The following is a 13,500-nucleotide window of genomic DNA, read 5'->3' as shown; positions in this document are numbered from 1 at the left end:
ATGACCAACCTAGATAGTATATTCAAAAGCAGAGACATTACTTTGCCAACAAAGGTCCATCTAGTCAAGGCTATGGTTTTTCCAGTAGTCATGTATGGATGTGAGGGTTGGACTGTGAAGAAAGCTGAGCGCTGAAGAATTGATGCTTTTGAACTGTGGTGTTGGAGAAGACTCTTGAGAGTCCCTTGGACTGCAAGGAGATCCAACCAGTACATCCTAAAGGAGATCAGCCCTGGGATTTCTTTGGAAGGAATGATGCTAAAGCTGAAACTCCAGTAATTTGGCCACCTCATGGGAAGAGCTGACTCATTGGAAAGGACTTTGATGCTGGGAGGGATTGGGGGCAGGAGGAGAAGGGGATGACAGAGGATGAGATGACTGGATGGCATCACCGACTCGATGGACATGAATTTGAGTGAACTCCGGGAGTTGGTGATGGACAGGGAGGCCTGGCATGCTGCAATTCATAGGGTCGCAAAGAGTGGACACGACTGAGTGACTGAACTGAACTGAACTGAATATTTCATTATCAGGGTGAACCATATTCCTCCATTCACCTGGAACCCATATTTCTAACCTGTAAAAGAAGACTGTCAAGCTCTACTTTGGACCATTGTCATCAGAAGATGACACGGGTACAGTGCTCAGCATGGTGCCCTGCAAGCCACCCGCTCTGCCTTCCGTCACTGGCTTCTTTCACTTTAGCATGATGTTGTCAGGATTCATTCACCCTGTATTAATGGCATGTATCAGTGTCTCATTCCTTTTTATTGTAACCTTGGGTCCTTTTCGTGCTGTTCTATCTAGTGCCCATTCCTCAGATAGGTAAAATAAGTCTCCAAGGTCACACAGCAACTCAGTAGAAGGAGACCAGGCTGATAGCCAGGCACTGACACCAGGCTGGAGATTCTTTCCACTGTCAGGAGAGCACGCAGACCTGGGACCAGAGGCAGCAGGGTCTGGGGGCAGTGAGGGCCTGGCAGCCGGCCAGTCGGGGGGAGGGATGAAGAGCCAAGGAGTGGGTGAGGTGCATTCCCAGAGTATAAGGGTGGGCAAGGCCCCTGGAGGTATGCCTACCCCCAACATCCTTCACCCACTCCATAGCAGACACTCACTCCATCTCCCTCCTGACTCCCTTCCCTGTGCAAACGGGATGCTATGGAAGTTCAGGTTAAGAGGTGAGGCTTTCTCTTGTCCCAGAGCTGGCAGGGCTCCAAGCTGGAGATTTCTTTGGAACTTGGCTGATAGCAGCAGCCCTGGGAGGTGACTTGGAGAACCAAAAATGGGAAGTGATGCCATTAGTCTGGGCAGGAGCGGGACAGGTGTGGAGAATCTGGTCTCTGGGGACTTGTCCCAACCACTCAGGGTCTGGACAGCATGTCTCTGTTAGCAGAACTTTTGGGCCTTTTCAGAAGTACAGTCCAGGAAGCCCCCAGGACTGCCCTGTGCTAGCCACTGGGGAAATGGAGTAATTCAGGTTGTTCCCTGGGGGAGGCAGGTGTGTCATCTGTGCTCCCACAGGCATCCCAGGAAGGAGGAGGGACTCCTGGAGCCCTCTCACCCAACCTGGGTCTCAGGGAAGGCTCCCCAGAGGAGGTAACATCTGAGCGGAGACTCGAAGCGTCAGGAGGCATTAGCCAGATGAAGGGACAGCAAGTTCTGGAGTGGTGAGGCTGGAGGAGCCAGATCCTGGTCATTTGTCTTTTAGGAAGCTCTCTGGCTGCAGGTGAGAGCTTAGACTGGCCAGGCCAGGCCTACCGCAGGGATTCCCCACCCAGGGGAGAAATGAGACCTGGGCAGCGGCCAAAGGGCTGGTGAGAAAAAGGCCTTGAGGGATGTTACAGACACGTTAGGGGTGGTGAGGTGGTCACTATGCCATTGTGAGTCTGGGTGGCCCCCCTGGAGAGAGCAAGGAGCCACTGGGGATCTTGATGGCCCCAGGAAAATGTGTAAAGGAAAAAGAAGAAGTTTACCTCTCAGAGATACCCCTGCAGTTATGAATAGAATGAAAATTCACGGCAGGTGGGGGGTGAGAGGGGAACAGTTCCAAGAGCCCCGGTCAGCCAAGTCCTGGGCTGAGACCTTGGTGCAGGCAGTTCTATTTCCCTCTTTTCCAGACTTGAAATGGAAATTCCATTCCTGGGTGGGTTGTAATGCTCAGTTGTGGGGGGTGGGGGAGCAGAGGACACGTGGGAATCGTCCCGGGGTTGGGGGGTCCTGGGAGAGGAATGTGAGGGCAGGGCTCCTGCGTGCAGAGTGCCCACCTGCTGTAGCCCTGTCATTGCAGCCATGTGCCCCGCTGCCACCGGCTCTCCCTCCCCCCCAGGCATCTGACCTTTTTTCGGAAGTCAAGACAAAAGCTTCAACCAAGGCTCAGGGAAGAGCCCTGAGTGGCTCAGGCTACAGGGCAAGTCATTGGCCAAGGCAGGGTGAATCCAGTCCTCTTTCTACATATACCAGCTGTCTCCCCCATTCCTGGGGAAAGTGTGATGGCCAACCTGACAGTAGAGGTCCTCATCTAGGGATGCACAGGGTAAGATGTGGTTCCCTGGCTATGGATTTTGCTCTTTTACCTCCTCTGGAAGGCTGTGGAAGTGGGAGTCTGTATATGAGTACACACTCCTATTTTTTTTTTTTTTTAATTTTTTTTTTTTGGTTGCGCTGCGTGGCTTGTGGGATCTCAGTTCCTCCATCAGGGACTGGACCCAGGCCCTTGTCAGTGAAAGCATCAAGTCCTAACCGGTGGACCACCAGGGAATTCCTACCCTGACACACTCCTTCTGGAGAGGAATAAAGGAAAAATGAGAGGGTCTCCTACCTGCTAACCGCCTCCCGCAACGCGGCCTCCCAAACCCCATGGGAGCTAAGCTGACTGCAGCAGCATCCCCATCCAATGCTGTCACCTTGAGCCCTGGACTCGGCTCAGCTCAGAGAGCCCCCAGCATCTGTTCTGTGTCCACATGCCTCCCCAAGGAGACATGGGCACAGGCTGCACCAGACAATTCCCAGCACTTAGGCGGCTGCAGGTCAGTCAATATTCCCAGCAAGCTCCTAATTCATCCCTGCACTTGCAGTGGAGGCTGTAATCCCTGTGCTGAGGTTAGCACTTGGGGAGTGGGGGTGGTGGGGTGTTGGGCAGAGGCCCTGAGTAAGGCCCAGACGTGGAAGTCATTGGTGGGCCTGAAGCCCAGTGCCCCTGAGGAAGGGAGGGAGCTTCAGAGGGAGAGAGGGAGCTCATCCTGCAGGCCTCCACTCAGCGCCGTCTCTGAGAAGCATGCCCTGACCCTCCTGTCCCTATTAAGTGCCCATGGCACCCTTTCCTCTCTCCACCACATGCTGCATTTATGATCCCTCGTCATGAGCCACTGTGCCCTGTGGTGGCAGGGTCAGCAGGCTTTCCCTGTAAAGGGCCAGACAGTAAGTACTGTAGGCTTTGTGGGCCCTGTGGTCTCTGTCATAACTCTGCAGTTATAGTCAAAGCAGCCGTAGGCAATGCATAAATGAAGGAGGAGTGCTGTCTCCAATAAAACATTTTATGTATGGACTCTGAAATTTGACTCTTGTATGATTTTCACAGATCAAAATATATTTTTGTTTTGGCTTTTTTCCTCCCAACTATTAAAAAATGTGAAAACCACTCTTAACTTGTGGGCTGTGTAAAAATGTGTTACTGGTTGGATTTGGTCATAAGTTGGAGAAGGAAATGGCAGCCCACTCCAGTATTCTTGCCTGGAGAATTCCATGGACAGAGAAGGCTGGTGGGCTATACAGTCCATGGAGTCACAAAGAGTTGGACACGACTTAGTGACTCACACTTTCACTTATAGTTTTCTAGCCCTCGAGTTAAAGCCAGACTGCCAGACTCTGCTGTGTGACCTTTGGCAAATGGCTAGACCTTTCTGTGCTTGAGAATTCTCACCTGTAAAATGGGGATGATAATGACCGTACTTTGAGAATGTAAAATCGTACAGCAGCTTTGAAAAACAGCTGTTGGCAGTTCTTCAAAAAGTTAGACATAGAGTTATCATATGACCTAGCTACCCCATCCCAAAGTAGGTACTCAAGAGAAATAAAAATACACACAAAAATGTGTTCATAGCAGAGTTTTCATGACAACCGAAAAGTAACAACCCAAATGTGTATCAACTGATGAATGGATATAGCGGAACAACTAAATAGTTCCCAGTCATAAGAAATGCAGTACTGATTCATGCTATAACGTGGATGAACCTTGAAAACATTAAGTGAAAAAAGCAAAACATACAAGGCCATATATCTTATGATTCAGTTTGTGTGAAATGTCCAGAATGGGCAGCTCCATGGAGACAGAAAGTAGGTCAGGTCGCCAGGGCGTGGGAGTAGGAGAGTGACAGCTAATGGGTTAGGGGATTTCTGTTGGTTGGTTAGGTCCTGGGTGGGTGGCAGGGGGCTGCGAAGGATGGGCCTCTGACTCCAGGTGAGCCAAGGACCCACCAGGGCTCTGAGATGAGGCTGACCCTCCCTGACCTGGGCTACAGAGACACTTGCTGTGTGCAGACTGAGTCCCCGGCCCTGCCCAGCTCACAGACCTGTGCTTCCTCCTACAGGACCAGCTGGGGGCCTCTATGGGCGCCTGAAGGCAGGGCGCCAGGGCCGCGGGCACGAGCATGGTGAGACACCAGCCCCTGCAGTACTATGAGCCGCAGCTGTGCCTCTCCTGCCTCACGGGCATCTACGGCTGCCGCTGGAAGCGCTACCAGCGTTCTCATGATGACACCACTCCGGTGAGCTGTGCTGGGGCAGGCCCCAAAGGACAAGGACGGGGCGGGGGCGGCGGGCCTCAGCTCTGTCACTCCGCTGCTGAGGCCTTCTGGTTTTAGTTTCTCCTTCTGTACAGTGGGCCTGTGGAAGTTCCCAAATCTACCTGAGTAGGTGGGCAAGGCAGTAGGCACCCTGTCATGGGTGTAGCTAGTTGTTGGCGCCCCCCTGACAGTGGGGGGGCTGGGTTGCTCGTGGAGCCCTGGGCAGGGTGGGCTGCTCCAAGAGGGAGGTGTCCCCCCTAGGTGAGCAGAAGTTCTCAGCTTCCTGGCGGATCCCGATGGGCAGGCAAACAGGCAGGTGGCCAGAGGGGAGGGTGGGGAGCTGGGCCAGGCCATCAGGAGCCTGGGAGCTGGCAGGGCCATGGGCTGGCACCAGGGCCCAGTCACCTGAGCCACACACGCCTGCCAGGGCTGGCAGCAGGTGCTCAGCCGGATACAGAAAGCCTTCTTCAGTGTCCGGCTCCCCAGGCCAGACCCCACACTGCACTTCCGTCCCTGGGGCGCCATCAGCCAATGGATCTAGTTTCTTCTCTGAAGGAACCCAATTCCTTCAGGAGGGAACAGAGAGAGAGATAAATGGTGTTTATCTAAGAGCTTTGCTGCCTGAAAAACAACTTTCTCCTCCCTCCTGCTTGTCTGAACAAAGAGGCCAGCCTCCAAAATCAGCCAGTCCGAAAACAGGCTGGAGTGACCAGGGGCGGAGGTCAGAGGTCAAGCATCGCTGGGCTACCTGCATGTGGAGGTTGGAAAAGCTTGTCTGCCTATGTGCCTTCCTTCCCTGCCTGTGATGGTAGGGACGAGGGGACAGAGTGCTAGACTCACCCAGGAACCTGGGCTCATCACCCTCAAATGGTGAGAAGCAAGTACCACCTGGTGGGCACCTGGCCTGATTCACTGCCATGTCCCCACTCAAGCACACAGGAGACAGTACACCCAACTGAGGCAAGGGAGAGGACGGCCCTGCCCAGGGCAGCCTGGCCGTCTTCTCTGCTTTGCTCTGAGGTCTGTTCTTCTGGAGACAGTGGACAGAAGACAGCAGGGCCTCCATGTGTCAGGAAGGCAGGAGCTCACAGTTTGCTGGCACCCAGGTGTGTCTGTCTGTGTGCCGGGTGCTAAGCTGAGCTTGGACATGGAGCCACCCCTGTTGCTTCCAAGCCCATGAGCTAGATGTCATCACTACCACTTCCCACCTGGGGCAACAGCCAGGGACGTTGTGACCAGGCCAAGGTCGCAGAGCTGGTGAGGGGCAGAGCTCAGATCTGGTCCATATGGTGTGGGTCAAGCACTCTCAGTGGGGCCGGGGTGGAGTGGGAAGACAGCTGAGGCTGAGGAAGGGAGGAGAAGGATGGCTGGCCTCCTAAGAAGGAAGCACTTGGCCATCAGACACTAGAGGAAGCCGCTCTCCTGGGGGACCTCACACCTCTTGGTGGACCCAGGGCCAGCCAGTCACAGACTGTGTGGAGTCAGGAAGTGATGGGTCTTGGCTGGGGCTAGCACAGGGCCCAGACTGGGGGAAGTGGTGGGTGAGGCCAGTTTTGAGCTGACTGGGGGCCCAAGCGGTGTAGGTTCCATAGATGCCAAGGCCTGGGTGCCAGGTATGGGGCAATGGCAGGAGGCTGCAGGCCAGGAGCCAGCTTGGCAGCGAGAGGGGAGAGGGTTTGCAGCAGCTCTAGGTAGCAGGGCCTCTGCAAAAAGGGCTGGGCTCACCTCAGGCAACCCGAGCCTTCCCACCCACCCCACCCCTCCCCAGTCAGCTCCTGCTTCCCCACCCACTTCCTGGGTTCCCACCTCAGCCCACTCTCTTCTCTCAGCTCCTCCCCAGGACTGTGATGGGCTCCTGGCCTGATGCAGTGAAGGACCGGTGTCTCAGACTCGGGCTGGTGCAGAGAAGCTGTAACCTAAGTTTTGTTGAACAGCTGGAGGCCCAGGGTGAGCCCTGGGAGTGCAGGCTGGGGGTTGAAGGAGAACCCCTGGGGTCTAGGGGGTGGAGGAGAGGCCTTGGCCAGCAGAAGGGGGTCCAGCTTCGGGCCTCATTCCCACCTTCCCCTCCTCCTTTGGGCACCCCTTACCACCACCCCCACCCCTGTTTCCCCCTCAGGACCTCTTGGGGGAGCCTCTTGTGTCTCCAAGTCAGGGAAACCTAGGGTCAGGTTCCTTGGTGGAGCTGGACCTCTCGGGCCTCATCTGTGAGATGAGGTGACAGACAGGTGGTGAGTCACGGAAGCCCTCGTCCTCAGGCTGGGAATGAAGTGTGAGAGTAACAGTTAATGTTTGTCGAGCATGTGTTGTGTGCAGGGAGCGGATGACTTCTTACAGGCACGGCCCTGTTGATTGTGGGACATGGCAAACACCCCGTGGGGCATGTTTAATTGTTGTGCCCTGATTATGGATGGAGAAATCAAGGCTTGAAGCCCTGTCCCACCTGGAGTCCATGATAGATTTGCAGCAAGAGTCTCAAGAGTTGGAGGCTGCCAGGAAGACAGGCATGTTTTGAGTCTGGGTGTGTTTAAAGGAGAGCTTTCAAGGATGTTATAGCCAAACGCTTTGGGAAACAAAGTCACTCAGAAGGACGACGTGGATAGTGGAGTGCAGTTTATTACACCAGCACATCCGAGGCAGAGTTTCCTCTTTAGCCAGGGACCCCAACCGACTTTTGTTGAAAACCTTATATGCCTTTAAGTGTACTGCTCAAGCCCACATCCCCAAATTCCTTAAACCTAGCTTGGAAAGTGTTAAAGGGAGATACAATCAGGTTACAGCCATGATTCATAATCAGAAGGGTCAGCTGATTATACATTGTAGCCTACACCAATGGGTGCCATAAAGATTACAAAGGTGATTGACTACATAGGGGAGTATTACATTCTTTTTGGCGACGGGAAATCTTGGTATGGAATCTGGTGTTTATCAGTCCAGGAGACCAGTTAGGTATGTTATCCCCATGGCTCCCAGGCACATGGTCCAAAGCTCACTGAAAGTGCAAGATGGAGTTTCCTTCTTTTTCAAGATGGAGTCAGCTTGGCCTGTTCCTTCCCTCCCTCAAGGAGGTAAAGGGGAATGGAGAGGACGTGGGAGGCTGCCTGATAGAAAGAGCACAGGACCAGGAGCATCTGGGACAAGTTGACGAGTGGCTGGAATGCCAGACTAGGCACCTTCCGTGCTTCCCTGGTTAAGAGCTGACCCTGCAGTCTTGGGGTAGATCCTGGAGATGCAGGAGGGGGGCTGGGAGCCTGGGAAGGCTGCCCCTCCTCTCCATCCAGGCTGTTCTTCCTTCCTGCCCCTCTTCCACATTCCCACCTCCTCCAACCCTCCCCCCAGGACACACACTTGACAAATAAGGAAACAGGAAACTGAGGACCAGGGAGGTGAAATGACATCTTCTCCCTCCTGCCAACACCAAGGGAGTGGAGGAGCCTGGCAGCAGGAGGCCAGCTCACTCGACAGCTAGGAAGGGGAAGCAGAAGCTTTTTATAACTGGGGTAATTAATTGGTTGTTGTCTGTGACTCATTACTCTAATATTGCCAATTAAGGGCGGGATAGGACAGAAGACGGTTCTCAGGCCGTCCCCACAGGGCCCCCTGAAGACTCGGCGTCCACGGGAGGCAGCACAGTGTCAAGACCAGATTCACTGTCACAAGAGGGATATAGGTCAGAGGCCTGGAGAACTTCCGTCTGAGACATTGAAGGAGGCAGACAGTGACAGTCTTGCACTTCTACATTTGCCTTTTCAAGGTGCTCCAAGCTTTTCTGCCGTCCTCCATTGTATGGATGGGGCTCCAGGAAGAGGAAGTGATTTATTCAAGCCCAGGAGTTGAAGGCACGGCTTGCACTGCCCCTGCTTGCTGCCCCAGCCCTGTGCCTTCTCTCCTGTTCACTCCAGTCTTGTCTGGGATGCATTGGTCAATCAATGAATCTGTCCTGACACCTGCCTTGAGTATATCTAACCTGGTGCCTCCCCTCCCCCGAAGGGCTCCCGGGTGGGTGGGGAGCAGACCAGAACTGAGGTCCAGACCACCCAGGGTGATCACTGTCAAGGCCCAGGGACATCCTGGGCAGGAAAGCTTGTCTGAGCTGGTGTCAGAGAGAATCAGCTGTCATGTCATGCCAGCGTGGGGAAGGCAGGGCAGCTGCGTGTTACTGCAGCCGAGTGTCTTGTGTTTGAGAACTGAAAGTAATTTGGCCTAGTGCAGCTCTCGATGTGAGGAGAGGCGCGTGGCCAAGGGGACCTGAGCCTGCGCTCCATCCTGGGAGGTGGGGGCCCAGTGGGACTCAGACTGTGCAAGGACCACTCTGGTTCCATCATGGAGAAAGTGCTGAGGGACCTTGAGTGGAGGTGGGGAGGGCAGGGAGCCAGAGAGAAGGCTGAGGCCTCAACTAGGGGGAGGGGTCCACAAAGCAGCAGCTAAGGGAGGGATTCTAGAGACACCTAGACAGTATCATCAGCTGACTGGCTGCAAAAGAGTTTTGATGATGCCTCCCGTCATCCCATGATTTCTACCTGGCTGGATGAGGCCGTTCCTGGGGTCAGGAGTCCATGCTATGCCCAGGGGTGCATGAGAGGGGCCGCAGTCTCAGTAGAGTCCAGGAATAGTATAGTGGAGGAAGAACACAGACGAAATAAATCTCCTTCCCTGGGCCTGCCACTGCCTGCCTCTTCCGATGGGAGCCCCTCCCACCATGGCAGGAAGACAGCCTCTGGGGGGGAATCCATCGTCCCCTCTCACCTGCACACCCAGGGTAGCCTACCTCACCCCCTCCAGCTCTGCCCTCCGCTCCACTGACCCCCTTGCCTGGAATGCCTTCTCTCTGGTCTCTGCCCCTCAAAGCTCATTGCAAACGTCTCTTCCTCTAAGAAGTCTCCACTTCAAACAAAGGGGTCAGGCCTCGTCCCCTGTTCCTTCCGCTGGACTCCCGCAGCAGCACCCGGAGCCCTGGGCCGCCCAGGTGGGTGGTGACTGTTTCTCAGAGGAGGGCCTTGGGCACGGAGGGGGCGGATGACTGAGCAGGTGAGTTGAAGAGCAAGTGAGGAAAGCAGTTAGGGTGGGCAAGCTGGATCCCCGATGAGTCCCGAGTGAGCACCCCAAGGAGCACGAGGTGGTCTGGAGAGTGTGGGCACACACTGTGTTCCAGTGCCCCTGGCTGTGGCTGGCAGGGAGCAGTGCTAACCCAGCCAAGGGACCTCCCAGCCCACGCTTGGGGCTGGGGTCAGGTTCTGCCAGTAGGTAGGAGGGGCGGGTGAGTCTTCCAGCTCCATGCCTTCCTGTCCTATTACACCCTGTGGGCCTCTGACAGGCACACAGGGCAAGGAAGAATGGCTCTCACTCAGGAATCAAGGTGGGCTCCCTGGAGGAAGCAGCCTTGGGAATGGGCTCAGGGGTGTGATTAGAGTCAGCCAGATGCACCTGGCTAAGGGGCTGTAGCCTGAACTCTACCCTGCGTTCTCCAGCGACAGAGTGAGTGACCTGAGGCAAAGGCAGACACTTTTGGGCCTCAGCTTGCTTGTGAATTAGGTGGAGGTACAAACCCATGCCCCACGGGTCCAGTTAGATAACAGATACCTGAGCAGGACAGACCACTGTTCCAATAGGGGAAAACGTGTCCTCCCTACCAACTTTTAAAGGATGGCTGTTCCCTACTCCAGTGCTTTGGGGGAAAGGGACTCAGCAGGTCAGAAAGGAGCCCTCTGAGCTTCAGCTCTCCCAGGTCTAAACTGGAGATGGTAAGACCCATTTAATCCTGTGAACCCTCCAGGGTTGCCATGAGGATAAGAAAATGGGCGATGATATTATTGCATCCATGAGAGAGAGAGAGGAGAGGCTGGCTGAGGCTGTTGCAGTGCGGGGAGCTGAGGATTTATCGCTGTAATTAAAGCCAGGCTGTCTCTGGCCTTCAGGAACCACCCCACCCCCCACCTCACACATCGCCCCCCTCTCCCTAAACCACACTGAAGGGGTGCCTGGCGTAGTCATGCCGCACTCCAGGGCAGACAATTAAGCTCTTGTTCATGACCTCCACGACCACCTTGAGTGCCTAGGGAGCATGGATGGGGTGGGAGGTGATGGGCATCTGTAAGAGGCTGTGGCCTCGGCTGCGCCCTCTGCCGGGCCTAGGGATAATCCCTCCGAAGGGCCCCCCAGCTTTTGCTCTCCTGTCTCCACACTGACATGCAACCCCCAGGATGGTCTGGAGGGAGCGGGTGCTCCAGGCTGAGCCGGGTTTCATTCTCCTGCCTAATGAGCCATTCTGAGTGCTCCCCGGCAGAAGTGAGGGCAGAGGCCTAATTGCCCAGCTCTCTGTAGCCAGAAAGATAAATCCAGCCTCTTACACTGTCAGGAGCTGGCTGGGGGTGGGGATTTTAATCCCTTTCCCTTCTTGCCCTAATGCTGCCATCCAGCTCAACCCTCCCCAGGCTGCCCCCTCCCCCAAGTCTCCTGGGTCAGAGCCAGAGTAATTCTGCTAGGGCTGCCCAGCTCTCTCTTCTGGGAGCTCCCCACACCCTTCCCAGCTGACATTCACCCATCTTCCCATTAGGAACTCGATGAGGATGAAATGGGCTGATGATGGGAGGAGCTGGTGTGCCCCAGGTGTGGCCTGCAGGTGGACGGACTCGGCGGAGAGGCACCCCTTAGTCGCTGTCCAGCCTCTGCACAGGGCTGCGTAGTGCTAAATTCACAGCTGGACTCTGTCTGGAAGCCGAGGCAGGACCACAGGAGGGGCATCCGGAGCAGAGCTCAGCCACGCGGAAGGAGCCGTGCCAGGCGGAACCAGCACATGGGAACACAGACTAGAAAACCTAGAAACAGCCCACACACATCTGAGTGTGTGCTGTGTGGTAGACGATCATGGAAATTATTGCAGAGATGACAAACCGAACGGGGACAGCTGAAGTATCCATTTGGTGAAAGTAAAATTAGATCCCTGCCTCTTACCTCAAATCAAAAGAAATTCCAGATGGATTAAAGCATGTTTTTTTCTTTTTTTAAGCTTTTTTTTTTTTTCTATTTAGGAAGAACATATTGAGAAAATTCAAACAACTCAGGAAGATAGAAAGTAAAAGAGATTCTCATCTTCATGCCTTAGAGGAAAGGCTTTCAAACCTCTCTCCATACACGTATACACACATACAGAGCTATAGATGGATAGGTGAACTACAGATTTAAGTGTCAACAATGAGAAATTATCCGTGTAAAATATGAGCTAAATATATAATCACGAGCCACCTTCCTTAAACACGATACCAAAGGCAAAACCCTATAAAGGAAAAGAGGGATAGATTTGACTGCATAAAAATTTAATTTTTTATATAAAAAGCATGAAAACCAAAATTAAAGTCAACTGATAAAATAAGAAAAAATAGATAATCTATACGAAAGTTAATACTCTTACATAGAGGAAACTTTTTGAAATTTCATTTTGATATTTAGTGATTTTTTTCAATATTTATTTATTTGGCTGCACCAATATTTGTTTATTTATTTAGTTGCAGCACATGGTATCTTTAGTTGCAGCATGTGACCTCTTAGCTGTGGCATCTGGGATCTAGTTCCCCAACCTGGGATCTAACCTGGGCACCCTGCAATAGGAACTCGGAGTCTTAGCCACAGGACCATCAGGGAAGTCCTGACAAAGCTTTTATAAATCTGCCAGAAGCCAGTTATCCCAGACAAAAACCACCAGGTTCTGTGCCTTTGCACTTTCCACACCCTTCCTTACCTTGTCATTCCAAAAAGCCTGTTCCTTTCAGCTTTCCAGGAAGCCCTCCAGACCATCCCTGCCCCCATAACTGGCAGTGTGCTCTGTAGCAGCCCATGCTTGCCCCATTCACCATACTGGTTTCTAGGACCTGAGTTGCCTCCTGGCTGGTCAGTCTTCTGTGCAGGTTGCTCAGTGTGGAGTCCAGGCTTTATCTCCCAGTGTCCAGGGCTCAATATGTGTGTAGAATGACTGGAAAAGAGTAGTGGCTCAGATGTGAGGGGGATGCTGGAATTTAGTTTGGTGTGAGGTGTAAGGTAGGAGTCTAATTATATACACACACACACACACACACACACACACAAGGATGTCCAGATGTCCCAATATCATCTGTTGAATTCTCCGACCTTTCTGTGTACTGATTTACTTCGCATTCATCCTGTGTCCATCCTTCCAGGCCATTCCCTGTCTTTGGGTCTCAGTTTTCTCCTGTTCTTAATTGGACCTTTAGCGGATGAGGCAGGATGATCTCTGAAATCTTCTCTAATGCTGAAATCCCAAGGCTCCTCCTCTGGCACTGCCTCTGACTTTCCTCCTTGGTCAGACAAGGATAATTACAGGTCCTGCTTCTTGTTGCTTTGGGATAGTTGAAGAAGCTGGCGGCACCCAGACCTGGGTGTGAACTCTGGCTCACGTTTGCCCCTTGTGGCCTTGGGCCGCCCACTTCCCCTCCCCTCCCTTTCCTCTGACTGTTCTGCTGCTTTGCAGAGCTATGGAGAGGATGAGATGTGATGGAGCAGGTAGAGGGCTGCTAGGAGCGCCCCACCCCCAGCTTTATGAAGTGCTCTTGCAAGGCTGTCTTCCGGGGCGGCCGCATGGTTCTGTGAGGATGAGATGTGATGGAGCAGGTAGAGGGCTGCTAGGAGTGCCCCACCCCCAGCTTTATGAAGTGCTCTTGCAAGGCTGTCTTCCGGGGCGGCCGCATGGTTCTGTGAGCCCAGATGGGGC

The 13,500-nt window shown here is 53.7% G+C and overlaps 1 protein-coding gene across 1 annotated transcript in view; it reads left to right on the top strand.

The window, feature by feature from the left end:
• GDPD5 (glycerophosphodiester phosphodiesterase domain containing 5) overlaps positions 1-13,500 on the top strand; it is an 87,842-nt gene that overhangs the window by 42,194 nt on the left and 32,148 nt on the right. Inside the window, exon 3 of the mRNA XM_052652521.1 lies at positions 4,587-4,763. Coding sequence (XP_052508481.1) covers positions 4,647-4,763 — 117 coding nt within the window. The 5' untranslated portion in view covers positions 4,587-4,646. The remainder of the gene's footprint in view (positions 1-4,586; positions 4,764-13,500) is intronic.

Source organism: Budorcas taxicolor, chromosome 15 (genome assembly GCF_023091745.1).
Source record: "Budorcas taxicolor isolate Tak-1 chromosome 15, Takin1.1, whole genome shotgun sequence".
Lineage (NCBI taxonomy): Eukaryota > Metazoa > Chordata > Mammalia > Artiodactyla > Bovidae > Budorcas > Budorcas taxicolor.
This window is presented reverse-complemented; position numbering and strand designations above follow the sequence as displayed.